Source organism: Chlorocebus sabaeus, chromosome 23 (assembly GCF_047675955.1).
Source record: "Chlorocebus sabaeus isolate Y175 chromosome 23, mChlSab1.0.hap1, whole genome shotgun sequence".
Taxonomy (NCBI): domain Eukaryota; kingdom Metazoa; phylum Chordata; class Mammalia; order Primates; family Cercopithecidae; genus Chlorocebus; species Chlorocebus sabaeus.
In genome coordinates, this window is record NC_132926.1 from 25130619 (window position 1) to 25158141 (window position 27523).

Sequence of the window (27523 nt, forward strand, 5' to 3'; positions counted from 1 at the left end):
TCTAATACAATTTTCTCATTTTATAAATTATGTAAATGAGGAAACTGAGACCCAGCAAGGTGATAGGACCCACAACCTAATCTGTGTTAGAAGGATGAGAGTGAGGCTTATGCTGGGAGTTGCGATGGTCTGTAAATGTGAGGATAAGGAACATGCCATTCACCGTTGTGTTCCACCTCCTAGTCCAGTGCCTGGTGCAAAGCAGGGGCTTCACAAACATTGGTCACAGGCCTGATGGAGGGACTGATTTGAGTGAATGAATCCACGGATGATGCATCTGTACTTTATGTTCCCTGCTAGTCAGATGGACTCATACATGCTCCATTTCAGGTTTATCTCATCTGGGATATTATATTAGAGGGTTCTCTTTATGTGCCATGACTGAGTAGCGTTTTCTTCCACTGAAGTATTGCTTCCTCTTTGTTGATGTCACAGGACAAACATCAGAACACTTACAGGATGTGTGTAGCATGGCATGACAGAGAACTTTGGTTTCCTTTAATGTGACCATAGACCTGGCAGTGTTATTATAAGAATCATTGGCAATCAGACACCGGGTGTGCTGAGCTAGCACTCAGCGGGGGCGGCCACCGCTCATGTGATTGTGGAGAAGACAGCTGGAAGAAGTACCCAGTCCATTTGGAGAGTTAAAACTGTGCCTAACAGAGGTGTCCTCTGACTTTTCTTCTGCAAGCTCCATGTTTTCACATCTTCCCTTTGACTGTGTCCTGCTGCTGCTGCTGCTGCTACTTACAAGTAAGTCTGGGCATGGATATTTACAATGAGACAATGGTGCTGTACAGAGGACAAGGAAGAGATACAAGGATGGCCACTGTAATGTTATTTGTAATAGCAAAAGCTTGGAAGCAACCTAAATGTCCATCAGTGAAGGAGTGGGTAAATAAATGTGATATAATCATGATACAAACAGTGAGTCTGATGAACCATACTGGTATAGAATGTCTCAAAATTGTAATGTTATTAAAGAAAAGAAAGGTGCAGAATAACGCATATATTAGGCTTCTATTTGTGTGTGTGCATTGTCGGGGAGCAGAAATATGTGAACATTTCTTAATGTATAGTCTCTAAGAAAAGGAACCAGGGAATGGTAAAATGGTAAAGAGTTGGGAAAGTACGGCATATTTTTCTTTTCTTTTCTTTTCTTTTTTTTTTAAATTAAGATGGAGTCTCACTCTATTGCCCAGGCTGGAGTGCAGTGGTGGCATGATTTCGGCTCACTGCAATCTCCGCCTCCTGAATTCAGGCGATTCTCCTGCCTCGGGCACCCAAGTAGCTGGGATCACAGGCGTGCACCATCATGTCCGGCTAATGTTTTTAATTTTTAGTAGAGACAGGGTTTTACCATGTTGGCCAGGCTGGGCTCAAACTCCTGGCCTCAAGTAATCTGCCCATCTCGGCCTCCCAAAGTGCTGGGATTACAGGCGTGACCCACTGCGCGCCCGGCCACTTTTTCATACACCTTTGATAGTGTTTGAATGTTTTCACTGTAGTTGAGTCATATGAAAACAAAAGAGAAATAAAAAATCAAAAGAAAATATATAATGAACGTTTTATCATATATAAAATATGTATATGTTTTTAAAATGGAATTAACTTTGTCAATTGAGGAAAATGACGAGACAAGTCTCAATCATTTTAGGAGATTTGTTTGCCAAAGTTAAGGAGGCACCTGGGAGACAGGTCTATGCCTTTCTCAGAAGATGATTTTGAGGGCTCCAAATTTAAAGGGGACAAAGTGGGATATTGAGAAGCACTCAGTTCTCACATTAAAAAAAAGGGGGCACTTTGGGAGGCCGAGACAGGTGGATCACGAGGTCAAGAGATCGAGACCATCCTGGCTAACATGGTGAAACCCCGTCTCTACTAAAAACAAAACAAAACAAAACAAAACAAAAACAAAAAAACTAGCCTGGTGAGGTGGCAGGCACCTGTAGTCCCAGCTACTCGGGAGGCTGAGGCAGGAGAATGGCATAAACCCGGGAGGCGGAGCTTGCAGTGAGCGGAGATCCGGCCCCTGCACTCCAGCATGGGCAACAGAGCGAGACTCCATCTCAAAAAAAAAAAAAAAAAAAAGGGGGGGGGGGGACAGAGGAAAAATGTGGGAATCTGCATTTTGCATTAGGTAACACAGACAAAATGGGGTAGGGTAACAATCAGATACTCATTTGTGTCTGGCCGGGGTGACCGCGCCGGTAAAGGTGAGCTATCAATCTGCATCGCAAAACTGAGTGGGAATTTCCTTGTGAGCAAAATATGGGGGAGGCGTGCAGCCTTTCATCCTGTAGCCATCTTATTCAGGAATCAAAAGGAGGAGGCAGGTTTCCGTGATCCGGTTCCCAGCTTGACTTTTCCCTTTGGCTGAATGAGTTTGGGGTCCCAAAATTTAATTTCTTTTCACAACTTTAAACCTTAAAACAACTCCATGAGTAGTTTCAAATACACAAGATTCTTATTTAACCAAGAGTTTTTATTTACTGTGCACTTGCTGCTTAAAAAGAGATGTATGTTAGGAGAGCCTCCCTTTGTTGATGAACAAACAAGTAGCCCAGATGGGTGGGCCATTTCCTGGCTGACCATGACCAATTTTTCTGATTGTCTGTTTCCATCAGCCCTGTTCTCCCGTGTTCACAGAATTGGGCCACAATTCTCTCCTAGGGCAGTGTTTCTGAAAGTGAGGTTCTGGGAGCAGCCACTTCAGCCACATTGAGAACTTGTTAGAAATAAAAGTTCTCAGGCCCCACCACAGACCAACCAAGTCAGGAATTCTAGCAGTTGAGCCCAGCAATCTGTGTTTTTGCAAAGCTTCCCAGTGATTCTGATGGCTTTCACATCTGAGAAGCATTGTCGCAGTGAATCATCCTCCAAACGGGACTGCAGCAGTGGCTTCCCCTTTATTCTGTAAGGCATTGCTTGCAGTTTTCCTGAAATGGAGTAACCTCACTCACTGCCTGAGCCTTGGCTCTCCTTCTGTCTATTCAGGGTCCTCAGAAGTGGAATACATAGCAGAGGTGGGTCAGAATGCCTATCTGCCCTGCTCCTACACTCCAGCCCCGCCAGGGAACCTGGTGCCCGTATGCTGGGGCAAAGGAGCCTGTCCTGTGTTTGACTGTGGCAACGTGGTGCTCAGGACTGACGACAAGGATGTGAATGATCGGATATCCAGCAGATACTGGCTACAGGGGGATTTCCACAAAGGAGATGTGTCCCTGACCATAGAGAATGTGACTCCAGCAGACAGTGGGGTCTACTGCTGCCGGATCCAAATCCCAGGCATAATGAATGATGAAAAACATAACCTGAAGTTGGTCATCAAACCAGGTGGGTGGACCTTTGCATGCCTTCTTTATGAATAAGATTTATCTGTGGATCATATTAAAGGTACTGATTGTTCTCACCTCTGACTTCCCTAATTCGAGCCCCTGGAGGTGGGCCGCCAAGACCTAAAGTTTAACAGGCCCCATCAGTGATGCTCAGTGATATTTAACACCTTCCATCTGTTTTAAAACTCATGGGTGTGCCCAGGTGCTGTGACTCACACCTCTAATCCCAGCACTTTGGGAGGCTGAGGCGGGAGGATCGCAAGGTCAGGAATTCGAGACCAGCCTGGCCAAGAGAGTGAAACCCTATCTCTACTAAAAACACAAAAACTTAGCCGGGCATGGTGATGGGAGCCTGTAATTCTAGCTACTCGGGAGGCTGAAGCAGGAGAATCACTTGAACCTGGGAGTCGGAGGTTGCAGTAAGCCGAGATCTCGCCATTGCACTCCAGCCTGGGTGACAAGAGTGAAACTCTGTCTCAAAAAAAAAAAAAAAAAAAAAAAGAAAGAAAGAAAACCCAAAACTAATGGGTGGAATGTATAGATGGGAAGAAAGACCTAGATCAGTGGTTAGAGACCCTGACTCTCATTAGAATCACATAGAGAGTTTTTAAACAACTACAGATGCCAGGTACGGTGGCTCATGCCTATAATCCCAACACTTTGAGAGGCTGAAGCAGGAGGATCACTTGAGGCCAGGAGTTTGAGACCAGCCTGGCCGATATAGTGTGACTACCCCTATCGCTTAAAAAGAAGAAGGAAAAAACCCACTACCAAAAACCAGAGAAATCAGCATCTCTGGAGGTAGATCCTAAGCATTAGCTTTTTACAGAGTCTTCCTCGGGTGATTTTACCCCAGGTGCAGCCAGCACGATGAACTGCTGGGTTGTGCATGTATGCTGGGAGGTGAACAGACTTAAGATTTCTATAACATGTACTTTGTGCCCAGATAGAGCTGAGTTTAAATCTAACTCTGCCTCTTACTAGCTATATAATCCTGAGCAAGTTATTGAAACCCTATGACCTCCTCCTCTGTAAAATATGACAATAATACCTATCATGTGGGCCATTAGAAGGATTTTGTGTGATAATATTTTATGAAAAGCATTTATAAGTTGGGCATCCCAAACCTGAAATGCACCAAAATCTGAAATGCTCCAAAATCCAAAACTTTTTGGACACTGACATGGCATTCAAAGGAAATGCTCATTGGGGCATAAGTATAGTGGAGATACTAAAAAATTTTTTAAAATGGCTGGGCACGGTGGCTCATGCCTATAATCCCAGCACTTTGGGAGGTCAAAGTGGGTGGATCATCTGAGGTCGGGAGTTCGAGACCAGCCTGACCAACATGGAGAAACCCTGTCTGTACTAAAAATACAAAATTAGCTGGGTGTGGTGGCACATGCCTCTAATCCCAGCTACTCAGGAGGCTGAGGCAGGAGAATTGCTTGAATCCGGGAGGTGGAGGTTGTAGTGAGCCGAGATCATGCCATTGCACTCCAACCTGGGTAACAAGAGCAAAACTCCATTTAAAAAAAAAAAAATCCCCCAAAATTCAAAATCTGAAACATTTCTGATTTCAAGCATTTCAGATAAGGGGTCTTCAACCTGTAATTATGGCCATTTGCGTGGCTGTTAGTTCCACTATTAATAATCAGAATGTCACAATGATGACTGCATCTTACCTTTGTCAAACATTTGAAGTGTGTGATACACTCTCAGTGTAGGTATCCAGGCAGGTTTGGAAGCTGAGGCTGTATTTCTCTTTCTTAATGGTCTTTCGCATTTTTTTTCCTGCTGCTCCTTTGATTCCCTGAAATAAGCTTTCTGCTCTCAGATAATTTTCATCCTTATGTTGGTTTCTGACATTAGCCAAGGTCACCCCTGCACCAACTCTGCAGAGAGACTTTACTTCAGCCTTTCCAAGGATCCTTACCACCGGGGAACATGGCCCAGGTAACTATGCATGGGGCAGAGGAGGGAGTCTTTAGCTGGCTCTGAATTCAGAGGATTTTGAATGTGGGAAAAAAGATGAGAAAACAGTGTGAGAGTGGAGGCATGGATGTCTCTGTGCACCTGAACTAGTGTTTGAGAAGAGGGGAGTGGTGGAGACACACCTGTGCTGGGAAAAAGATGCTCTGGCTTAGGATTATTTTACTCGAATTTTAACTTTTAAAAAAAGTTAATAAACTTTATAGTCTTTAATTTTACTTAAATGTTAACTAAATTGGATGAAATGCTCATTACTTTGTCCACATTTTCGGATTGACCCTGGATTGGCGATGTTTCATCATGAACTGGTGCCAGTCTGTGTTTGGGAACTGACACATTGGATTAGGTGATTTCTAGGATGCCTTTTAGCTAGAATAAAGCCCATCAGCTTCCCTGGATTCCAACCTCAGAAGGAATAGTTAAATTCTTCATGTAATTCAGCAAGGATGTACTCAGGATGCTCCAGATGAGAACATTGGGCAGAAAGTAGAAGTCAGGTCACACTGATCATGAAGGTTAATTTTAAGTCATTTCTTGTCAGTGTCCTGGTCTCTCCTAATCTCTCTGGAGCTCCATTTTTTTTTTCTTCTGTAAAATGAGGTTAATAGGTGAGTCCCACCTCATAATGTCATAAATCTCATAAATCACACCTTATGGGCTTTAAATAAGAAAATGTCTAAAACGTGTAGCCCAACATTTGACCACAATTTGTACTCAGTACATGTTAGCTGTTGTCGTTAATATTATAAGATCAGGAGGCAGAATGAGATTGTGGTTAAACTACTTCAGTGACAGGTGGAATGGGTTCTAATTTCAGCTATTCTTGCTAGCTCTGTGACCTCAGTCAAGTTGCTCAAATTCTCTGAAGCTCAGTTTGCTCATCTCTACAATGAGGATAATTCCAGTGCCCATGTCATGAGGTTGTTGTAATGTATAAACATGATAATGTATGTAAAATGCTGAGGCTAGTACCCGGCCCATAGAAAGCACTCGACTGTTTATTATTACTATAGTTACTAGTTTTAGCTTTCCAAAGGTTCAGTCTTTGGTTAGTCTTTAGTGATTGGTAGCCAACATCTTTTATGCAATTAGAGAGGAAACTATGGTGGGGACAGATGATCATCCACATTGTGGGTTAATAAAATCATACCAGATACTTATTGTATGCCATTGTTATATTTTAAAGAATCCTACAACCATAGTCCTAGAAGGGACTTCAAGGGTCATTTAGTCTCACTTTCCCATCCTGTGCTTCAGTACTTTTTTTATTTTATTTTATTTTATTTTTATTTATTTATTTTTTTTTTTTTGAGAGTCTCGCTCTGTCGCCCAGGCTGGAGTGCAGTGGCCGGATCTCAGCTCACTGTAAGCTCCGCCTCCCGGGTTCACGCCATTCTCCTGCCTCAGCCTCCCGAGTAGCTGGGACTACAGGCGCCTGCCACCTCGCCCGGCTAGTTTTTTGTATTTTTTAGTAGAGACGGGGTTTCACCGTGTTAGTCAGGATGGTCTCGATCTCCTGACCTTGTGATCCGCCCATCTCGGCCTCCCAAAGTGCTGGGATTACAGGCTTGAGCCACCGCGCCCGGCCTTTTTTTTTTTTTTTAAATTGAGATGGAGTCTCGCTCTGTCGCCCAGGCTGGAGTGCAGTGGCGCCATCTCGGCTCACTGCAAGCTCCGCCTCCCGGGTTCATGCCATTCTCCTGCCTCAGCCTCCCGCGTAGCTGGGACTACAGGCGCCCACCACCCGGCCCAGCTAATTTTTTTTTTTTGTATTTTAAGTAGAGACAGGATTTCACCATGTTAGCCAGGATGGTCTCGATTTCCTGACCTCGTGATCCACCCGCCTCGGCCTCCCAAAGTGCTGGGATTATAGGCGGGAGCCACCGCGCCTGGCCAGTACTTTTTACCAAATCACCACTGAGTGGGCATTTGCTGTAGATGGAATTTACTCCCTGTCGAGGTGGTGCATTTCCTTATACTTGTCTCTACCACGAACAGAAGTCTTCTTTCCTTTAGTTTTTCTTTTTTCTTTTTCTTTTTTTCTCTTTTTTTCTTTTTTTTTTTTTTTTTGAGAAAGAGTCTCACTTTCTCACCCAGGCTGGAGTGCAGTGGCACGATCTTGGCTCACTGCAAACTCTGCCTCCTGGGTTCAAGCAATTCTTCTGCCTCAGCCTACTGAGTAGCTGGGATTACAGATGCGCGTCACCAAGCCCGGCTAATTTTTGTATTTTTATTAGAGAGGGAGTTTCACCCTGGTGGCCATGCTGGTCTCAAATCCTGACCTCAGGTGATCCCTCTGCCTCTGTCTCCCAAAGTGCTGGGATTACAGGCTTCAGCCACCAAGCCCAGCCTTCCCTTTAGTTTTTGCTTGTTAGTTCCTTCCCTCTAGGGCAACAAAAATGGGAATATAGGCACAATACCTCGAATCTCTGAGCTTCTCAAGGGCCTGACTGAGAAAAAATATTGAAACAACCAAAAGTATATCAGTAGCTCCAAAATAGGAAAATAAAATAAAAAATAGAAATTTATGAATATTTAATGGCTTGTCTATAATATGTAACATTATGTAAATTGGCTGCTGGCAAACCAACTCAAAATGTGGGATGTGGGAGCATTTAATATAAAAATGGGACTGGGCACAATGGCTCACACCTGTAATCCCAGCACTATGGGAGGCCAAGGTGAGTAGATAACTGGAGCTCAGGGTTCGAGACCAGCCTGGGCAACATGGCAAAACCCCATCTCTACTAAGAATACAAAAAATTAGGCCGAGTGCAGTGGCTCACACCTGTAATCCCAGCACTATGGGGGGCCAAGGCAGATGGATCACCTGAGGTCAGGAGTTCGAGACCAGCCTGGCCAACATGGTGAAAACCCCATCTCTACTGAAAATACAAAAATTAGCTGGGCATGGTGGTGCATGCCTATAATTCTAGGTACTCAGAAGGCTGAGGCAGGAGAATCATCTGAGCCTGGGAGCGGTGAGCTGAGATCTCACCACTGTCCTGAAGCCTGGAAAACAGAGCAAGATTCCATCTCAAAAAAAAAAAAAAAAAGCCAGGCATGGTGGCATGGGCCTGTAGTCCCAGCTACTTGAGGGGGCTGAGGCAGGAATATTGTTTGAACTCAGGAGGTTGAGGATTCACTGAGCCGACTTGGTGCCACTGTACTCCAAGCCTGGGCAATAGAGCAAGACCCTTTCTCAGGAAAAAAAAAAAAAAAATGGAGTAGAGCCTTTAAAAGTAAGAGATCCAAGGGCCTGGAATTTGAACACAGAACAAATACAACTTCTCTTCTACCTGAAGGAGGAAAGACTGGGTCACAGGTGAGTCCTCAGCTCTAGAGTAGATCTGCTTTAAATCCTAGCTTTCCCAATTAATAGCTGTGTGATCTTGGGCAAAGTGGCTCTGTCAGACTCAGTATTGTCATCTGAAAAATGGGGAAAATAGTAGTACCTACTTATTGTGGTTGAAGATTAAATGAGATTGTATGTATACAGTGCTAAGCACCATGTCTGGCACCTAATAAGTGCTGAATAGATGGTAAATTTATACACTCTTAAGGCCATCACATCTCACCTTCACTGCTACCTGTCTCCCGAGGCAAATCTTGGTTCTCCAGAAAGAACATTGCCACTCCCTTCAACTGTCCCATCCATCTTGGTTGGTGGCCAAATCTGTGTGAAAAAATGCTGTAATAACACAACAGTGCTTGATTTTACTGATCATTTTCATAGCAAAATGAAGTTTAAAAAGAAGTTATTTTTACCATTTTTATCAAGAAAAACAATTATAGGGAGGCTGAAACTGGATTTACAGTTGAAAATCTTATGTGCACTTAAGATTCATGTTTACTTAGCAGTTGTACTGATGAAGGTTTTTTTTTTTTTTTGAGAAGTAGTCTTGCTCTGTCACCAGGCTGGAGTGTGATGGCGCCATCTTGGCTCACTGCAACCTCCACGTCCTGGATTCCAGCGATTCCACTGCCTCAACCTCCCGAGTAGCTGGGACTACAGGCATACACCACCATGCTTGGCTAATTTTTTGTATTTTAGTAGAGACAGGGTTTCACCATGTTGGCCAGGATGGTTTCAATCTCCTAACCTCGTAATCCGCCTGCCTTGGACTCCCAAAGTGCTGGGGTTACAGGCATGAGCCACCGTGCCAGGCCTGTGATTTTTATACTTTAAATTTTTTTCTGGTAATTAGGGCAAAAGTAAGTGGAACATAATCTTTATTTTCTTCAATAATTTTAGGCTGAGGTCATGCCTTTATAATATTTAAACTATAGTTTGTTAAACCAGCATTTAGTCAAACCCTTTATACACATTAAAGGGTTCCGACTTTAAGGCTTCCAGAAGGTGACCATGACATTTAAGAAGTTTCGACATCTCTGACTCAGCCATAAAAATGAGTAAGCACGCTTAGTTTCCCAAAAGCTGGCAAGGTACTTATTTTTAGAATTTAGCGTTCATGAGGTCAGGGCCTGTGCCCCTCTTGTTCCCTGCTCTGTCTCCTGTGCCTAGAGTAAGGGCATAGTGCATATTCATGGAATGGATCTGCAGATGAAATAAACAAATGAACAGGAAGGAAAGATGGTGAGTAGGTGGCTGGGCAATGTGACCCTCTTCATAATGACAGCACTGAGGTAAAGGCTGGTGAAGGCAGTATAATTAAGAATGTGCATTTAAATCTATGCAGACTTAAATTGGAAGGCCATTTTGTCATTTGCTAAGTTGTGTGACCTTGGGTTAGTCACTTCACTTCCCTGATTTTCAGTTTCTTCATCTGTGCAATGGGACTAACAGTCAGTCTCTACTTTAGAAGAGTAGCTCTAAAGTAAGTGCTTCTAAGTATCTCTAAAATGAGCTCCTTCACTGAAAGAGTTTAGCACAAGGCCTGGTTCCTATTACACTGTGGCCACAGTGATTATTTTCATTTGTAGGCAACCCTGTCTCCCTTCTCATGAGTAAATGCAAAACTTATTTAGGAAAATGGAGGCTGGGCACGGCACGGTAGCTCACGCCTGTAATCCCAGCACTTTGGGAGGCCAAGGCAGGCAGATCACTTGAGGTCAGGAGTTCAAGACCAGCCTGGTCAACACAGTGAAACCTCATCTCTACTAAAAATACAAAATTAGCTGGGTGTGGTGGTGCACCCCTGTAGTCCCAGCTACTCGGGAGGCTGAGGCAGGAGAATCGCTTGAACTTGGGAGGCGGAGGTTGCAGTGAGCTGAGATCATGCTACTGTACTCCAGCCTGGGTGACAGAGTGAGACTGTCTCGCCAAAAGAAAAAAAAGGAAGAAGAAAATGGAGGCTGCAGTGAGCTGAGATTGTGCCACTGCACTCCAGCCTGGGCAACAGAGTGAGACTCTGTCTCAAAAAAAAGGAAGTGAATTTTTGTTGTCTTTAAAAATCTAATTAGAATATAATGCCTAAGGCCAATCCTGGTGGTTCACACCTGTATTCCCAGCACTTGGGAGGCTGAGGTGGGCAGATCACCTGAGGTCAGGAGTTCACAACCAGCCTGGCCAACATGGCCTTGTCTCTACTTAAAATACAAAAATTGGCTGGGCATGGTGGTGCATGCATGTAGTCCTAGCTACTTGGGAGGCTGAGGGATTAGAATTGCTTGAACCAGGGAAGCAGAAGTTGCAGCGAGCTGAGATCATGTCACTGCACTCCAGCCTGGGTGACAGAGTGAAACTCTGTCTCTAAAAATATAAATAAATAAATAATGCCTGAGTGTTATCAATATTCCTGGATTTTTGTAGAACTCATTAGGGTCTTGTGAAAAAAAACAAAGCACATATTTAAGTAGGACTTCTTGGCAGAATTCTCTATTTCATAAAATAGTAGGGTTCATTGTCTAGATGAAAAAATGTGGCCATCCTAAAGCTGATTCCTGGGTGTTCAGTAAATTTTGTTGGTCTCTCTGTTAATTATTGTGATGAGTATGGAGTAGAATTCGTTTCAAATAGGATTATAGGCATCATTAAGATTTTTTAAAAACTTAGATAAAAGAAAACGTTCTTAACTATTCTATTGGCTGTTTTTCCTCACTTTCTCTTTCTGTTTTTATAGCAGAGACACAGACACTGGGGAGCCTCCCTGATGTAAATCTGACGGTAAGTAACTTTTTTTGTGACCCGCGTTGTGCTTAACTTGGAGGGGCAAAGTATGGCTCTAGACTTCCTTCATGCCCACCCTGTCCTTGAGGTAAAAAGCCTGAAGTTCCCTTAGCTTCGGATTCCTCGACTGTAACATGTTGATGATGACAGTTCTAACCTCATAGCCCTGTTGTAATGAAGGACTGAGGTGATGCGGGTAAAGTGCCTGGCATATAGTAAGAGCTTGAAAACCACAAAGAAGGAACATTAGCATTTTGTCCCTCTTATTCTTCAATTTCACAACTGTCTACCCTGTGGAAGGTTCAGAGATTCTTCATCTCCCTAGAATACCATTCTTCTTGCTTCCATCACAACCCTAATGGGAAAGAGTATTTAAATTTACCTCTTTATATATGACAAGACACCGATCAGGAATATTCAAAGCCATAAGGTTTTTTTTTTTTTTTTTGAGACAGAGTTTCGCTCTTGTTGCCCAGGCTGGAGTGCAATGGTATGATCTTGGCTCACCTCAACCTCTGCCTCCCAGGTTCAAGTGATTCTCCTGCCTCAACCTTCTGAGTAGCTGGGATTATAGGCATGCGCCACCACACCCGGCTAATTTTGTATTTTTATTTTAATTATTTTTTTGAGATGGAGTTTCGCTCCTGTTGCCCAGGCTGGAATACAATGGCGCGATCTCAGCTCACTGCAACCTCCACCTCCCAGGTTCAAGCGATTCTCCTGCTTCAGCCTCCTGAGTAGCTGGAATTACAGGCGCCCACCACCACATCCAGCTAATTTTTGTATTTTTAGTAGAGACGAGGTTTCACCACATTGGGCAGGCTGGTCTTGAACTCCTGACTTCAGGTGATCTGCCCGCCTCAGCCTCCCAAAGTGCTGGGATTACAAGCATGAGCCATGGCGCCCAGCCAATTTTATGTATTTAACTATAAATAAAACCATACCTTAATTAACCTCAATTTTACTGTCCGTGCTACCTTCTTAGAATAAAAGAAAAACTGGCTGGGTGCAGTGGCTCACGCGGTAATCCCAGCACTTTGGGAGACCGAGGATGGTGGATCATCTGCGGTCAGGAGTTTGAGACCAGCCTGGCCAACATGGTGAAACCCCATCTCCACTAAAAATACAAAAAATTAGCCAGGTGTGGTGGTGTGTGCCTGTGTAGTACTAGCTACTTGAGAGGCTGAGGCAGGAGAATTGCTTGAACCCAGGAGGTGGAGGTTGCAGTGAGCTGAGGTCGCGCCACTGCACACCAGCCTGGGCAACAAAAGTGAAACTCAGTCGTAAAAGAAAAACCACTAGAAAGCAAACTTGCAGCAATGGCTTAAAAATTCTTTGAAGAGGCCGGGCACAGTAACTTATGCCTGTAATCCCAGCACTTTAGGAGGCCAAGGTGGAAGGATTGCTTGAGACCAGGAGTTTGAGACCAGCCTGGGCCACACAGTGACACTCTGTCTCTACAAAAAATATTTTTTAAAAATTGGCCAGGCATGGTGCCACATACCTGTAGTTCCAGCTGCTCAGGAGGCTGAGGCAGGAGGATTGCTTGAGCCCAGGAGGTTGAGGCTCCGATGAGCAATGAGCTGTGATCATGCCACTGCACTCCATCCTAGGTGACAGGGTAAGACCTTGTCTCCAAAAAAAAAAAAAAAAAAAAAAAAAAAAAAAAAAAAAAAAAACCTACTTGAGGACATATCCAGGAGTCCACATTTATTTGACTCAGTTTCTTGCTTGTATATTCACAACTGATGTTCAGCATCTTGTATTTGCTCCTTCTCTCTTTGCAATCAAACAGTGCTTTTTAAGGAACTGTATGTGCCCACAATGCTTAATGCACAATATCTTGCATATAGGACTCCTGTTATTGTAGGAGTAATGTATATTGAATCAGTGTGTAAATGTATGTAGGATAAATGGAAGATTTAATTTCCTTAAATTCATTGCTTTAAAAATGTTTATAATTATTGTGTGTGTGTGTGTGTTTTGTATAAATGGGGTCTCAATATGTTGCCCAGGCTGCTCCCTAACTCCTGGCCTCAGGTGATCCTCACATCTCAGCTTCCCAAAGTGCTGGGATTTTATAGGTGTGGGCCTGGCCTATAATTATTGTTTGTTTGTTTGTTTGTTTTTTGAGGTGGAGTTTTGCTTTTGTTGCCTAGGCTGGAGTGCAATGGCTCGATCTTGGCTGCAACCTCCACCTCCCAGGTTCAAGCAAATCTCCTGCCTCAGCCTCCCTAGTAGCTGGGATTACAGGCACCCACCACCACACCTGGCTAATTTTTGTATTTTTAGTAGAGATGGGGTTTCACCATGTTGGCCAGCCTGGTCTTGAGCTCCTGACCTCGTGATCCGCCCGCCTTGGCCTCCCAAAGTGTTGGGATTACAGGCTGGAGCTACCGCGCCCGGCCTAATCATAGTTTTTAAAGAGAAAAAGAGAGAACATAGACTGAAATTTTAGAAACAGGATTTATTTTGTGTGACTCTCAAAATAAATTTATCAGATTTATCAGAAAATCAAGTTAACTAGAGCAATAGCAATAATAACTACCACTGATTGAACATTTGTTATGTCCCAGGCCCTGTAATAAGCATTTTAGATTTTCTGTCACTTAATTTTCCTGATAACTCTCCAGGGTTACTTAGCCCTTAGTGGCAGAGCTGGGATTTGTTTTTTTGTTTTTTGTTTTTTGTTTTTTTTTGAGATGGAGTCTCGCTCTGTTACCTAGGCTGGCATGCAGGGGCATGATCTCAACTCTCTCCAATCTCCGCCTCCTGGGTTTAAGCGATTCTCCTGCCTCAGCCTCCCCAGTGGCTGGGATTACAGGCGTGTGTCACCATGCCTGGCTAAGTTTTGTATTTTTAGTAGAGACTGGGTTTCACCATGTTGTCCAGTCTGGTCTCAAACTCCTGATGTCAGGTGATCCGCCTGCCTTGGCCTCCCAAAGTGCTGGGATTACAGATGTGAGCCACTGTGCCCGGCCTCAGAACTGGGATTTGAATGCAGGACCATCTGTCTGTAAAGTCTTGGCTATTGAATCACTGTCTTTTTGTGAAAAATAGAGGTTTCATAGCAAGACACCAAATGGAAACTACTCTAAAACCCTCTGGGGAATCTTAGGGGGTCTTGAACCAACAAGACTCCACTCTAAAACCAATTTTTGCAGGGGCAGGGGAAGGGTCTTAAGAGCTCCTTCTCCACCCACAACACAGAAGGGCACATTTTGTTTCCTTGCTAACTCCAAAGGTTAAGCGAGTCTCTTTCTTGGGTTGGCTTAAGTGTTGGCTACAAGGTGACAGATGAAAGGTGATTTCAAGGACTCTGCCATCTTGTGATGTTGTAAAAGGAATGGTCCAATTTGCAAATCATGAGACTGAGTACACAAGCGATTTCTAGCTATTTTGTGCTTAAATCCTGTTTGTGTTTGCATAGCAAATATTCACGTTGACCAATGAGTTACGGGACTCTGGAGCAACCATCAGAACAGGCATCTACATCGCAGCAGGGATCTCTGCTGGGCTGGCTCTGGCTCTTATCTTTGGCGCTTTAATTTTCAAATGTAAGTGTTTTTGTTTCTCTCTCCTGATAACAAATTCTTAAAGGAGAACCAGTAAAACCTAGATAGAAATGCAAATTCATGTTTATACCCAAAGGTGATTAGACTAAATACCCTTTTGTCCATCCAAATCCTAACAATAATGGCTAATTTTAATTTAATATTTATTGTGTGCCAGGCAGGCACTGCGTTAAATGTTTTACATACATTTTATCATCATTACTGTCTGATGAGGTAAGGAATAGTGCCATCCCATTTTACAGTGGAGGGAAGTCGAGCTTGGAGTAAGCTGCCTTCCCAAAGTTTCAACATCAGTACCTGGCAGAACCGAATTCAAATCTAGGCAGGCTGATTCCAGTAAACCAATTTCTTTACTTCATGAATATGCTAGGTTTATTAGGAAACACAGCAGCAAAAAACACTCCCTTCTGTGCACTTTTCTGTTACTGGTTTCTCAGGCATACCTCTTTGGGGGTAGATTGCAAGTCCGTTTAATACTGGGTCATTGGCTGGGCGCGGTGGCTCAAGCTTGCAATCCCAGCACTTTGGGAGGCCAAGACAGGCGGATCACAAGGTCAGGAGATCGAGACCATCCTGGCTAACCTGATGAAACCCCGTCTCTACTAAAAAATACAAAAAACTAGCCGGGCGAGGTGGCGGGCGCCTGTAGTCCCAGCTACTCGGGAGGCTGAGGCAGGAGAATGGCGTGAACCAGAAAGGCGGAGCTTGCAGTGAGCTAAGATCCGGCCACTGCACTCCAGCCTGGGCGACAAAGCGAGACTCCGTCTCAAAAAAAAAAAAAAAAAAAAAAAAACACTGGGTCATGATTGGGGTTACAGAATGTTTTCCTCCATCATGGTACTTAGCACATAGCTTTTTCTAAGTTACTTGTCCTTAAAAAAAAAAACCCACAAAAACAGAAAAACAACAACAACCAAAAAAAAACAGGCCCTGCGTGGTGGCTTACACCTGTAATCCCAGCACTTTGGGAGACTGAGGCAGGTGGATCATTTGAGGTCAGGAGTTCAAGACCAGCTTGGCCAACATGGTGAGACCCCATCTCTACTAAAAATACAAAATTAGCCGGGTGTGGTGGCGCATGCCTGTAATCCCAGCTACTCGGGAGGCTGAGGCAGGGGAATCACTTGAACCTGGCAGGTAGAGGTTGCAGTGAGCTCAGATCATGCTACTGCATGCCAGCCTGGGCGAAAGAGTGAGACTCTGTCTTAAAAAAATAATAGTAATAAAATATAAATAAATAAGCAAATAAGTAAATAAATACAATGGCCGGGTGCAGTTGGCTCATGCCTGTAATTTCAACACTTTCGGAGGCTAAGGTGAGAGGATCAGTTGAGCCCAGGTGTTTGAGACCAAGATCAGCATGGGCAGCAAAGCAGGATGCTGTCTGTACATAGTAATAATAATAATAATGAGCCGGGCGCGGTGGCTCACGCCTGTAATCCCAGCACTTTGGGAGGCCGAGGCGGGCGGATCACAAGGTCAGGAGATCGAGACCATGGTGAAACCCCGTCTCTACTAAAAAATAGAAAAAAAATTAGCCGGGCGCAGTGGCGGGCGCCTGTAGTCCCAGCTACTCGGGAGGCTGAGGCAGGAGAATGGCGTGAACCCGGGAGGCGGAGCTTGCAGTGAGCCGAGATTGCGCCACTGCACTCAAGCCTGGGGCACAGAGCGAGACTCCGTCTCAAAAAAAAAAAAAAAAAAAAAAAAAAAAAAAATAATAATAATAATGAGGTGAGCATGGTGGCACACACCTGTAGTCCCATTTACTCAGGAGGCTGAGGTGGGAGGATCACTTGAGCCCAGGAGGCTGCAGTGAGCTGTGATTGCATCTTTGCAGTCCAGCCTGGGCCACAGAGTGAGACAGTCTCCAAAAAAAAAAAAAAGTGTGTTCCAGTTGATGAATTTTGATGAAGAATTACAGTAGGAAGCCATCACCACAGTCAAGATCTAAATAATACTTCCATTACCCCCAAAACCTCGCACACTTTTCTTTCTTTCTTTCTTTCTTTTTTTTTTTGAGATGGAGGCTGGAGTGCAGTGGCGCGATCTCAGCTCACTGCAACCTCCACCTCCCAAGTTCAAGTGTTTCTCCTGACTCAGCTTCCAGAGTAGCTGTGACAACAGGTGCGTACCACCAGGCCCCAGAGTGTAATACAACATAGCAGCCTTTCTTACTAATAGGCAAACAGGGACTGTCTGTGTGGAGTGAGCAATCACCTCAGACTGGCTAAGACTAAAGGGTGTTCCTAAGATATATGAGACTTCTAGAGCTAAAACTGGAACAGTCCAAGAAAAACAGGGATGAGTTGGTTACCCCACTAACTGTGGACTGAAACTGCTAAGTGCTTTACGTGCATTAAATTCTCATAATTACCCTATGTTTCTAATGGAGAATCAGCATGCTAAAAGGTTAGGTCACTTGCCTGCATTACACAGTTAATTGATAGATATAGGAATTGAAACCAGGACTGTCCTGCTCCTCATCATTATGGTTTCTGCCACTCTTGTCGCCCAGGCTGGAGTGTAATGGTGCAATCTTGACTCACTGCAACCTCCACCTCCCAGGTTCAAGTGATTCTTCCACCTCAGCCTCCTGAGTAGCTGGGATTTCAGGCATACACCACCACGCCTGGCTAATTTTGTATTTTTAGTAGACCATGTATTTTTAGTTTCACCATGTTGGCCAGGCTGGTCTCAAACTCTTGACCTCAGGTGATCCACCCACCTTGGCCTCCCAAAGTGCTGGGATTATAGGCGTGAGCCACCGTTCCCAGCCTGATACCTTTATCTTTATTATAGTCAACCTTTTAAGTTGATCACTCATTCTAGAAGGTCGTCCTTCTCTTGGCTTCTGAAATGACATTCTCCTATTTGATCCATTGCTTTTCAGTTCTTCTGCCTGATCCTTAGATGTTGAGATTCCTTAGGGCTGGGTATGGTGGTGGACGCCTATAGTCCCAGCTACTCAGGAGCCTGACGCAGGAGGATCACTTGAGCCCAGGAGTTTGAGGCTGTGAACTAGGATCTTGCTGTTGCATTCCAGCCTGGGTGACACAGGGAGACTCTGTCTCAAAGAAAAACAACAACAAAAGATTCCTGCAGTCTTCCTCCAACATATATCTAAAGTATTTTCATTATTCTGCATCTCTTTTGGCCATTACCTTACTCCAAGGCATCATTATCTCTACTTAATTTATCTTCTCATTTCTTTATTCCTCCTTCTAATCCAATATTAAAACCCAAATCAATATCTGAGCACAATGGCTCATGCCTATAATCCTAAGACTTGGGGAGGCCAAGACAGGAGAGTCACTTGAGGCCAGGAGTTTGAGACTAGCCTGGGCAACATATTGAGATTCACCCAGGCTGCAGTGCAGTGGTGCGATCCCAGCTCACTGCAACCTCTACCTCCCGAGTTCAAGTGACCCTCCTGCCTCTGCCTCCAAGTAGCTTGGACCACAGGCATGTGCCAGCACACCTGGCTAGTTTTTGTACTTTTAGTAGAGATGAGGTTTTGCCATGTTGCCCAGGCTGGTCTCGAACTCCCAAGCTCAAGAAATCTGCCTGCCTTGCCTCCCAAAGTGTTAGGATCACAGGCGTGAGCCGCTGCATGTAGCCCAAAAACATTTTAAAAATTATCCAGCTGTGGTGGTGTGCACCTATATTCTAGCTATTCAGAAGCTGAGATGGGTAGATCCCTTGAGCCCAGGAGTTCAAAGTTGCAATCGGATATGATCTTGCCACTGCATTCCAGCCTGGCCAGTCAAGCACGACTCTGTCTCCAAAAAAAAAAAAAAAAAGAGAAAAAGAAAAATTTTCAGTTTCAAATATTTGAAACTGCATCCCCAGAAGATACCTTGAAAGAGATCATGAAAGACCTTGGTCCGGAGGTACCCAGTAAGCCACACCTGAATTCCTGACGCACAACATGGAAATTATGAGATAAGGAAGTTGTTTTCAGCGGCTAAAAGAAACCCAAAACAATAAGGATCACATCTCTGCCCTTCAAGGAAATCTAAGGTTTCCTACAGGTCTTAGAATCGAATACAGATTCCTGATTATGGCTGGAAAGGTCTTGTTAGACCTAGCCCCAGCCTACCTTTCAGACCTTATCTTGGGCCCCTCCCTTAGTCCAGCCATGTTTTCAGTTTCAGGCACTCAGCAAGATCTTTATAGAGGGTTCCTTTGTCCTGGAATGCTCCTTCTGGCTCTCTACTTGGCTGACTCATTTCAGAAGTGAGGTTAAAGGTCATCTCTGAGGGTCCTTCCCTGACCACCCTCTCTATTATCTATTTCAATATGATGTTGGTTTCCTTTATAATACATCATAATTTGAAATTTTTTTTTTTTTCCTATTTACTGTTTCCTTTTTTTTTTTTTGAGACGGAGTTTCGCTCTTGTTGCCCAGGCTGGAGTGCAATGGCTCAATCTTGGCTCACTGCAACCTCCGCCTCCCAGGTTCATGCGATTCTCCTGCCTCAGCCTCCCGAGTAGCTGGGATTACAGTCATGGGCCACCACACCCGGCTAATTTTGTATTTTTAGTAGAGACGGGGTTTCTCCATGTTAGTGAGGCTGGTCTTGGGTCTGGGGTACTGTTTTCTTTTATTTCTTTGGTCTCCCACAGGGAACGTAAGCTTCATGAAATTAGGGCTCACAATTCACTTTTACGTTCCTGTGTTCCTCGTGCCAAGCAAACTGCCAGACACATAGTAGAGGCCTCATAATTGTTAAATAAGAAAAATGCATCTTTGTTATTATTTTCTAGCCAGTCCATATAATTATCTAAGGCACATATTGAGAGTTTCATTCAACTCAATCTAAGGTGAGACCAGATTTCCCTGAACAATGCATGCCTCCAGTGAGCCTGTTTGATTTCTTGTCTCATTTATTTTATGAAGGCATTTTTATTGACTTTTCTTTCCCCCTTTATCTAGGGTATTCTCATAGCAAAGAGAAGACACAGAATTTAAGGTAAGAATAATGGAATGGGGTTGGGGAAAGGTGAGAATCTTGGCAGTCCATACTCTTAACATGTCTGATCTTTACTCTGAGAAGTCCTGTCCTGGGGCTTTGAGATCTGAGTTTATACTTCCTTTTTCCTCTAGGTCTAGTTATGAAGAGAAAATGTAACATACTGCTGTGTTTACTGCCTGATACCTTTAGCTTCTTTAGTTCTAAAGTTAAGGTATAGAATTTATCTCCCTAATAATACAACATGCTTATTCATCTCGATATTAATGGTTTTTCCAATGAACTGAAACATCAACGGATTGAGCTCCTATTATATCCAGGGTCTGGGCTGAACTTTGGCTTTAGAGAAGTGAGCAAGACACCCAGTATCTGTTCTCAGCATTTCTGTAAACCAGCCCAGGCATTTTCAACTTTGGTTTCCTATTAGAATCACCCGGGCACCGAAGTGTACTAATGCAGGGCCAACCCCAGAGCAACTGAGTCAGAATCTCTGGGGATGAAGCCTAAGCATAGATAATGTTCTAAAAGCTCTCCAGGTGATTCTAATGAACAGTCAGGGCTAAGAACTGCTAGTCTATTACAGACTCCTGTCTTAACCTTCATTCCTGATGATGCACACACACACATCCCTTTCAAATAGGTATGGCTTATGTAACTTACTAGATTTTAGACTTTTAGTGATGTTTGGCACATGAATGGGATGCAATATATTTGGATTACAAAAATGACTCTGGGCCAGGTGCTGTGGCTTACACTTATAAGCCCAGGACTTTGGGAGGCTGAGGTGGGAGGATCACATGAGCCCAGGAGTTCGAGACCAGCCTGGGCAACATAATGAGACCTCTTCTTTACAAAAAATAGAAAAATTAGGTGGAAAGATTGCTGGAGCACAGGAGATGAAGGCTGCAATGAGCCATGATTGTGCCACTACACTCCCACTGGGTAACAGAAAGACCCACATCAAATAAAACAAAACAAAAACTTCTGAACATTGAATACTATCTAAAGCATTAATAATTTTTTTTTTTTTTTTTTTTTTTTTTTTTTTTTTTGAGACAGGGTCTTGCTGTGTCACCCAGGCTGGAGTGCAGTAGTGCGATCTCTGCTTACTGTAACCTCTGCCTCCTGGGTTCAAGTGATTCTCTGCATCAGCCTCCCGCGTGGCTGGGATTACAGGTGCACGCCACCATGCTGGCTAATTTTTTTGTATCTTTAGTAGAGGTGGGGTTTCACCATGTTGGCCAGGCTGGTCTCGAACTCCTGACCTCATGATCCACCCACCTCAGCCTCCCAAAGTGCTAGGATTACAGGCGTGAGCCATGGTGCCAGGCCCATTTTTTAAAAATCTAAATGTGTACATAATTGCAGACATCTTGACACTTCACCTAAACTTCAGCCTGCAACTCCTAGAAATAAAGATATTCTCTGAGCTATCACAATGCTATTATTATACCTAAGAAAATTAAAATTAATGGGAATTTTCTCAATTGTTTCCCCATAGTATTTTATTGCTGTTTCTTGGTGTTTCCCCTTGTTCAACATCTGATCAAAGATCATGCACTGTATTTAGTTGCTGTCTCTTTGGGAAAGCCTATTTTCTTAACTCGATTCCGTGTTACCTGGGAAATGCTTAACTCAGCTTCAACACTTTATTTCCACAGCCTCATCTCTTTGGCGAACATCCCTCCCTCAGGATTGGCAAATGCAGTAGCAGAGGGAATTCGCTCAGAAGAAAACATCTATACCATTGAGGAGGATGTATATGAAGTGGAGGAGCCCAATGAGTATTACTGCTATGTCAGCAGCGGGCAGCAACCCTCACAACCTTTGGGTTGTCGCTTTGCAATGCCATAGATCCAACCACCTTATTTTTGAGCTTTGTATTGTCTTTTTCAGAAACTGTGGGCTGTGTCAGCTGACTGGTTTTGGAGGTTCTGTCCACTGCCATGGAGCAGAGTTTTCCCATTTTCGGAAGATAATGACTCACATGGGAATTGAACTGGACCTGCCCTGAACTTAAACAGGCATGTCATTGCCTCTATATTTAAACCAACAGAGTTACCCAACCCAGAGACTGTTAATCATGGATGTTAGAGCTCAAACGGGCTTTTATATACACTAGGAATTCTTGACGTGGGGTCTCTGGAGCTCCGGGAAATTCGGGCACATCTTATGTCCATGAAACTTCAGATAAACTAGGGAAAACTGGGTGCTGGGGTGAATGCATAACTTTTTTGGCACAGAAAGTCTAAAAGGGCCACTGATTTTCAAAGAGATCTGTGATCCATTTTTTTTGTTTGTTTTTTTGAGATGGAGTCTCGCTGTGTTGCCCAGGCTGGAGTGCAATGGCACAATCTTGGCTCACTGCGACCTCCGCCTCCTGGGTTCAAGTGATTCTGCTGCCTCAGCCTCCCCAGTAGCTGGGATTACAGGCATGCACTAACACACCTAACTAATTTTTTGTATTTTTAGTAGAGACAGGGTTTCACCATGTTGGACAGGCCGGTCTTGAACTTCTGACCTCGTGATCCATCCGCCTCAGCCTCCCAAAGCACTGGGATTACAGGCGTGAGCCACTGCATCCGGCCAGGTCTACCTTGATCTTGAAGATTCCTTCAGAATATTGAGGTTTAGGCTTCTTTGAGCACTACCTGTCCAACTGTCAGTGCCAGTGCACAGCCCTTCTTTTGCCTCCCTTATGAAGACTGCCCTGCTGAGATGTGGCAGGAGCTCCCGGGGAAAAAGGAAGTGCATTCAATTAGTGTGTATTGCCAAGTTTTACTTGTGCTCTTGAAAGAAAATATCTCTGACCAACTTCTGTATTCGTGGACCAAACTGAAGCTATATTTTTCGCAGAAGAAGAAGCAGTGACTGGGACACAAATTCTGTTGTCTGGTGGAAAGAAGGCAAAGGCCTTCAGCAATCTATATTGCCAGCGCTGGATCCTTTGGTAGAGAGTGGTCCTTAAACTTAAATTTCAAGGTGGTAAAGACTTGGTCTGTCTTGTTTATTGTTGCCCCCAGTGCCTGGCACAATTGTGACACACAATTGGAACTTACTAAAAATTTTTTTTACTGTTTTTTGTTTGTTTGTTTTTTGAGATAGAATCTCACTCCGTCGCCCAGGCTGGAGTGCAGTGGCATGATCTTCATTCACTGCAGCCTTGACCTCCTGGGTACAATTCATCCTTCGGCCTCAGCCTCCCCAGTAGCTGGGACTATAGCCATGCACCACACGCCAGGCTAATTTGCACAGTTTTGGAAGAGACAAGGTTTCACCATGTTGGCTAGGCTGGTCTCAAATTCCTGGGCTCAAGCGATCTCCCCTGCCTCAACTTCCCAAAGTGCTGAGATTTTAGGTGTGAGCCACCATGCCCGGCCTAAATATTTCTGGAGCAAAAAAATTAATCAGAAAGGTAACTTTCTGGAAGACTTCCATTAGAGTGCTCAGACAGAGTGTGACTCTGCAAGTTCACTTCTTAGAGAACTCACAAATACCTGGAAGCTTCCATATTCACTCTTTGTTTTGAGACAGAGTCTCACTCTGTTGCCCAGGCTGTAGTGCAGTGGCACAAGCTCGGCTCACTGCAACCTGCCCCTCCTGGGTTCAAGAAATTCTCCTGCCTCAGCCTCCTGAGTAGCTGGGACTACGGGTGTGCACCACCATACCCAGCTAATTTTTGTATTTTTATTAGAGATGGGGCTTCACTATGTTGGCCAGGCTGGTCTCAAATTCCTGAATGTGTGATCCTCCCGCCTTGACCTCCCAAGGTGCTGGGATTACAGTTGTGACCCACTGCACCCAGACCCATATTAACTCTCATCCAGGCCAAAGTGGCCTTTGTTTTTCAACATTGTTCAGCTCAGGCCTTTGTTGGGGTCTTACTCTTTTGTCTAGTTCCCTTTTTCTGCTGAGCCATCCTCAGCACATAGGAATGAATTAACAATGTGGGCCTATCACCGCCTAAAAACTGCTCCTCCCCAGGTGATGACTAAGCTGTGATTGTGTTGCATGCAGAAGATGTTGGCCAGCAAGGCTGTAGCCAGCCTGCTTGTTTCTGGAAGTCTTTCTGACAGTCTTGTGTGAATTAAAGTGTCGGGCTGCATCTAGATAGTTTTGGGAGGGACTGGCATTTTGTAGGGAGATACATAAGGGAGATCATTTTACAAAATTAATTATAGGGAGCAGCTCATACAGGCTAAAAAATTAATCTTAAGTGTCTTTTTAATTTTTTTGACATAGAGTCTTGCTCTGTCACCCAGGCTGGAGTGCAATGGTATAATCTCGGCTCACTGCAACCTCCACCTCCTGAGTTCAAGCGATTCTCCTACCTAAGCCTCCCGGATAGCTGGGATTACAGGTGCATATCACCACACTCAGTTAATTTTTTGTATTTTTAGTGGAGATGGGGTTTACCCTGTTGGCCAGGCTGGTCTCGAAGTCCTGACCTCAGGTGATCCACTCGCCTCTGCCTCCCAAAGTGCTGGGATTACAGGCGTGAGTTATCGTGCCCAGCCCATAAGTGTCTTAATGTCATGAAATTCTAGTGAGAAGAAACTTCAGGACACATTTGAAGCAGATCAATGGTCCCCCTCAAAAGACATTCTTATCCTACCAAAATCTTTAAATAAGGGTATGTGTACAAGGCCGATCATTGCAATGGTGTTTGCGGAGATTTTTACAATCAATAAGGGAATCATTGATTATAGTGCTATGTCAACACATTGGTGCAAGTAAAAAGAATTAGGTTGTTTTATCATTATGCTTTTTTGCAAATTCAACAAATACTTATTAAGTGCTTCCTATGTGCAAAGCACTATGTACTTCTTTTTTTTTTTTTTTTTCCTGTCAGATCAACTAGGAGTTCCATGGAGCCAGGGATGTGTCTATTTGGTCCCCTTCTGTTTTGTTTTTGTTTTTTTAATTTTTAATTTTTTTTTTTTTTTTTTTTGAGACAGAGTCTCATTCTTTTGCTCAGGCTGGAGTGCAGTGGTGCAGTCTTGGCTCACTGCAGCCTTCGCCTCCTGGGTTTAAGCGATTCTCCTGCCCAGATGCTCACTGGAGTAGCTGGAATTACAGGCGTGCACCACCATGCCTGGCTAATTTTTGTGTTTTTAATAGAGACAGGGTTTCACCATGTTGGTCAGGCTGATCTTGAACTCCTGGCCTCAAGTGACCTGCTCACCTTGGCCTCTCAAAGTGCTAGGATTCCAGCCATGAGCCACCATGCCCAGCGCATTCAGTGAATATTTATTGGCACCTACTTTATGCCAAACACTATTCTGGTCTCCAGAAATATAGCAGTGAATGAAGCAGTCAAAATCCTTGCTGTCATGGAACTTACATTACTTATCAGAGAATGCTATGTAGTTAAGTTCAAAGGAAAAAATAAAGGGTTCCATAATGGTATATATAACTGTTGAATTTGATTTTGCCTTAAAAATATGGAAGAATATACCCAAATGTATATGATTACCAATGGAGACAAATAGTGAAGACTCACTTTTCCCTTTTTCATGTTTCTGCTATAGTTTGAATTATTTTCTGCATTTTCTTTTGTAATAAAAAAAAAAATTTAAGCACTATAGCAGTGTTTTTCTGTCCGCCCTCCTTACCAAAGAAATAAATGAAGACAAGGTCAAGGTCAAGATCAAGGTCATCAGTAGAGTGTGGCAGCAAACCAGGACTGGAACCCTGGTTTTCAAGGTGGAATCTCCCTTTACATCAACTATTTGGAATGCAAAAGATGGACACAGAAAAACAAAAAAGGGAGGGGAATTACTACAAAGGGCCCAGGAGATGGCAGATGATAACTTAGAGAATTAAAAACAGCCGGGCGAGGTGGCTCACGCCTGTAACCCCAGCACTTTGGGAGGTCGAGGTGAGTGGATCACCTGAGGCCAGGAGTTCGAGACCAGCCTGGCCAACATGATGAAACCCCATCTCTATTAAAGATACAAAAATTAGCCAGGCATGCTGGTGGGCACCTGTAATTCCGGCTACTTGGGAGGCTGAGACAGGAGAATCACTTGAACCTGGGAGGCGGAGGCTGCAGTGAGCCAAGATCATGCCATTGCACTCTAGCCTGGGGACAAGAGCAAAACTGTCTCAAAAAAAAAAAAAAAAAAAGAATTAGAAACAGTGCAATATAGACCAGCGTTGGGGGGCCATGTATACGCTGCCTCAGGCCACACCAGGTGTTCTGCACAGCAGTTCCCAAGCATATGAGACAGATACAGTCTAAGGGAAGAGGCCCATGTGCCTGTCTTTTGCTTTATAAGCAAGGCTCTTCTAGCAATACTAGATCCCACTGAGAAACTCCCACTCTGGCATCTGAGCTCCTGATAGGCTGCTGGAGCTCCTGATTTGACAAAGGAGCTTGCCTCCTTTGAATGACCTAAAGCACAGGGAGGAACTTGTCCATTAATTTGGAACTGTGTTCTTCATAAAGACTGAAGCAAGCAAGGGCTGTGAAATAACATCTTAGTCCCTTCGTGTGTGTGTGTTTTAATATATTTTGAGAATAAAACTTCATATAACATTAAAATAAAAAACAATGCAATAAAATTGGATGTGTGGTTTGCTCTTAGAAATGCCTTAGGATTTTTCTTCTAGAGCTGTCCACAGAAAGCCCACAGCCTCTGAAAAGGGGGAGAGTCCCTGATCTTTTTAGACTGAAAAAAGTAAAGTAGACTGTGTTTTATCTGCCCATCGCTTCTAGATTTAGAATTCCTAAGGCAGAAATTCCAAGCAGGTCAATTGCTCAGTAATCAATTCAGATAACATCAAATCAATTTATATAAATGAAAATTGTTTTTTTAAATGTTATGAGTGAATATATATATGGAAATCACTTATTGAATTTTTGTTTTTATTAATTTTATTCGTTCTGCAGTCATGCAGATAAATTTTTAAACAGGTACAATTTACATACAATAAAATGCTCTCTTTTTTTCCTTTTTTCTTTGAGACAGAGTTTCCCTCTGTCTCTGAGGCTAGAGTGCAGTGACTAATTTCTGTATTTTAGTATAGACAGGGTTTTGCCATGTTGGCCAGGTTGGTCTCAAACTCCTGGCCTCAAGTGATCTGCCTCCCAAAGTGCTGGGATTACAGTCATGAGCCACCACGCCTGGTCAAAATGCTCTCATTTTAAGCAGACAATTTAAATTACGCAAATAGGCCAGGCGCAGTGGCTCATGCCTATAATCCCTGCACTTTGGGAGGCCGAGGTGGGAGGATCACCTGAGGTCAGGAGTTTGAGACCAACCTGGCCAACATGGTGAAACCCTGTCTCTACTAAAAATACAAAAATTAGCTGGGCATGGTGGTAGGCGACTGTAATCCCAGCTACTCGGGAGGCTGAGGCAGGAGAACTTCTTGAACTCAGGAGGTGGAGGTTGCAGTGAGCTGAGATCGCACCATTGCACTCCAGCCTGGGGGACAAAAGCGAGACTTCATCTCAAAAGAAATACATGAATAAATAAATAAAATAAAATAAAAAATTCCACAAAT

At 43.8% G+C, this 27523-nt stretch overlaps 1 protein-coding gene across 2 annotated transcripts; it reads left to right on the forward strand.

Annotated features, from left to right (window-relative positions):
- Positions 1-26143, forward strand: HAVCR2 (hepatitis A virus cellular receptor 2). Of its 2 annotated transcripts, XM_008015133.3 has the most exons (7): positions 6-756; positions 3001-3339; positions 5214-5297; positions 11417-11460; positions 14894-15020; positions 19975-20011; positions 21673-26143. In XM_008015133.3, exons 1-7 carry the CDS (start codon positions 699-701, stop codon positions 21863-21865), a joined length of 882 nt encoding a protein of 293 aa, XP_008013324.2. In that variant the 5' UTR covers positions 6-698; the 3' UTR covers positions 21866-26143. The 2 variants fall into 2 exon arrangements, with proteins under 2 accessions (XP_008013325.2, XP_008013324.2); XM_008015134.3 differs by lacking the exon at positions 5214-5297 and having other exon boundaries at positions 1-756.
- The last annotated feature ends 1380 nt before the right edge of the window (positions 26144-27523 follow it).